We start from the raw sequence: 1,921 nt of genomic DNA, 5'->3' as shown, positions 1-1,921 counted from the left end.
GGGTTAACAGGCCCAATTCGCAGCCCAAGGGTAGGTATAAATTTTGCCGACGTTCACGTGACACGTGTAGCGCATAAAAGTGGAAGATTTTGCGTGGCTATCTTTACATACACGTCTCCCATCACGAGATTCAGTGTTTCTGTAGACAATAATGGAGAGTGAGTGTTACTATAATCTCGCTAAGCCTCAAGATTTCCTTTGAGATTCTTATTTGTAAATCTGAAGCTCCATCTGACCGTAGAAATATGGGGAGGACTACGCCCCTACCTATAACAAAACCTACAAACTTTCATGATTATCCTTTTCGGTTCTGAAACTGAACAGTTGGTGGTTGTACGTGTCAAAGTTACGATGGTGTTAATTTTCAATGGTAGGGTTTGTGGTATTAGATTCTTAGCTGTCGGTCTCAACACGCTGCATCCGCGAAAGCTTGAAATTACAATTGTGCCCCTTTCCATCATCTAATTATTCAAGCTAGAATAATGATGAATGCACATCATCATCCTGATTCCTGATTCCTGACTCCTGACCTGAAGAAGTAATATCTCATTGTGGGTGGGTCCCAGTAGCTATGATACAGTCGGATAGATATTTAAGGCGGGGCATTCTTGTAAATAATTAAACGTATATTTTTGTTGTTATTGTTGTTGGGACTGCTATAAATTAAAGGTCGTATTTCCAATGTAAGTAAGACAGACATTTGTTCTTGCTCTGATCTGATAATCTAAATTTCTATCTTTCGTTTGGAAAAATGGCGGGAATCATCCACAAAATAGGAGAGACTCTGAACATGGGAGGAGGTAACAAAGAAGAACACAAGAAACAAGGTGAGGAACATAAGCACTATGAGGAAAACAAACACCATGAACAACAACAACACAAGGAGGGTGGTATGATGGATAAACTCAAAGACAAGATCCATGGAGAAGGAGGTCACAAGGATGGAGAGACGAAGAAGAAGAAGGACAAGAAGGAGAAGAAGAAGAAACACGAGGATGGACATGGTCATGATCATGGTCACAGCAGTAGCAGCGACAGCGATTAGGTATGATTCTCTCTTAGATCTGAGATCTGAGATCTGAGAAATAAATTAATGGTTGATGATCTGTACGTTAATTTGTTTTTTCTTCTTGATATTGATCTTTAGATTTAGATCTCTGATGATCAGATCAGATCAGATCAGAAATTCTAGATCTTTAATCTTTGATATAGATTTAATTAGATCTGGAAAATTGAGTGGATCTGATGATATTATCTTGATCTGATTTGTATTTATAATATTTGCGATAATCTGATTTGGTTTATATTTTAATTTTGAGATGCAGAGCCGAAATGGAAGGGAGACGGGATGATGTTGGAGCTTAACAAGGTTTTTCGTTTTGGTTCTGTCACTTGTAGTCGCAGCTATTATTAAGGACGACTAAGTAATACTCTTTTGACATGTAATGAAAATAATATTATGAATAATTTTACTAGTATTAATTATATATCGGATGCTGTACCTACGTCATGTGCCGTTTCGTTTCCTCGCGTGTTGAAGATTCCTTTTTCATTGAAGATTTAAATCGATAAAATATCAAATCGAACTACTACCAAATTAAAAGCCATACTCCTATCTCATGGAAAAATTGTTTAAAAAAATTTAAGAACAAATTTCATAGTTGAATATCCGACAATCAGTCTTATAGATTGATCGAAATAAGAAAAATGGATTGATCAAAGGTTGTGTTGACGTATATGTATATGTAGACAACGTTTTGTCTTGTATGGCAAAATAGTTTGTTATTGGGCTTTTTTGTTTTTGTTTTTTTTTTTTTTTTGATGATCCATACGGTGAATTCATCTTTCTCACACAAAATCAGTCTATTTTAAGACTTATAATCTTATGAAAAGTGATTACAAACTAATGGTTAAAATGAAT

The 1,921-nt window shown here is 35.7% G+C and overlaps 1 protein-coding gene across 1 annotated transcript; it reads left to right on the top strand.

Moving 5' to 3' along the window:
* The first annotated feature begins 678 nt into the window (after positions 1–678).
* Positions 679–1,487, top strand: LOC147384441 (dehydrin HIRD11-like). Its single transcript, XM_086426789.1, has 2 exons — positions 679–1,045; positions 1,326–1,487. Exon 1 carries the CDS (start codon positions 752–754, stop codon positions 1,043–1,045), a length of 294 nt encoding a protein of 97 aa, XP_086282915.1. The 5' UTR covers positions 679–751; the 3' UTR covers positions 1,326–1,487.
* Positions 1,488–1,921: the final 434 nt, after the last annotated feature.

Source organism: Akebia trifoliata, chromosome 15 (genome assembly GCF_017979445.1).
Source record: "Akebia trifoliata isolate Shusen 1 chromosome 15, ASM1797944v1, whole genome shotgun sequence".
Classification (NCBI taxonomy): domain Eukaryota; kingdom Viridiplantae; phylum Streptophyta; class Magnoliopsida; order Ranunculales; family Lardizabalaceae; genus Akebia; species Akebia trifoliata.
This window is presented reverse-complemented; position numbering and strand designations above follow the sequence as displayed.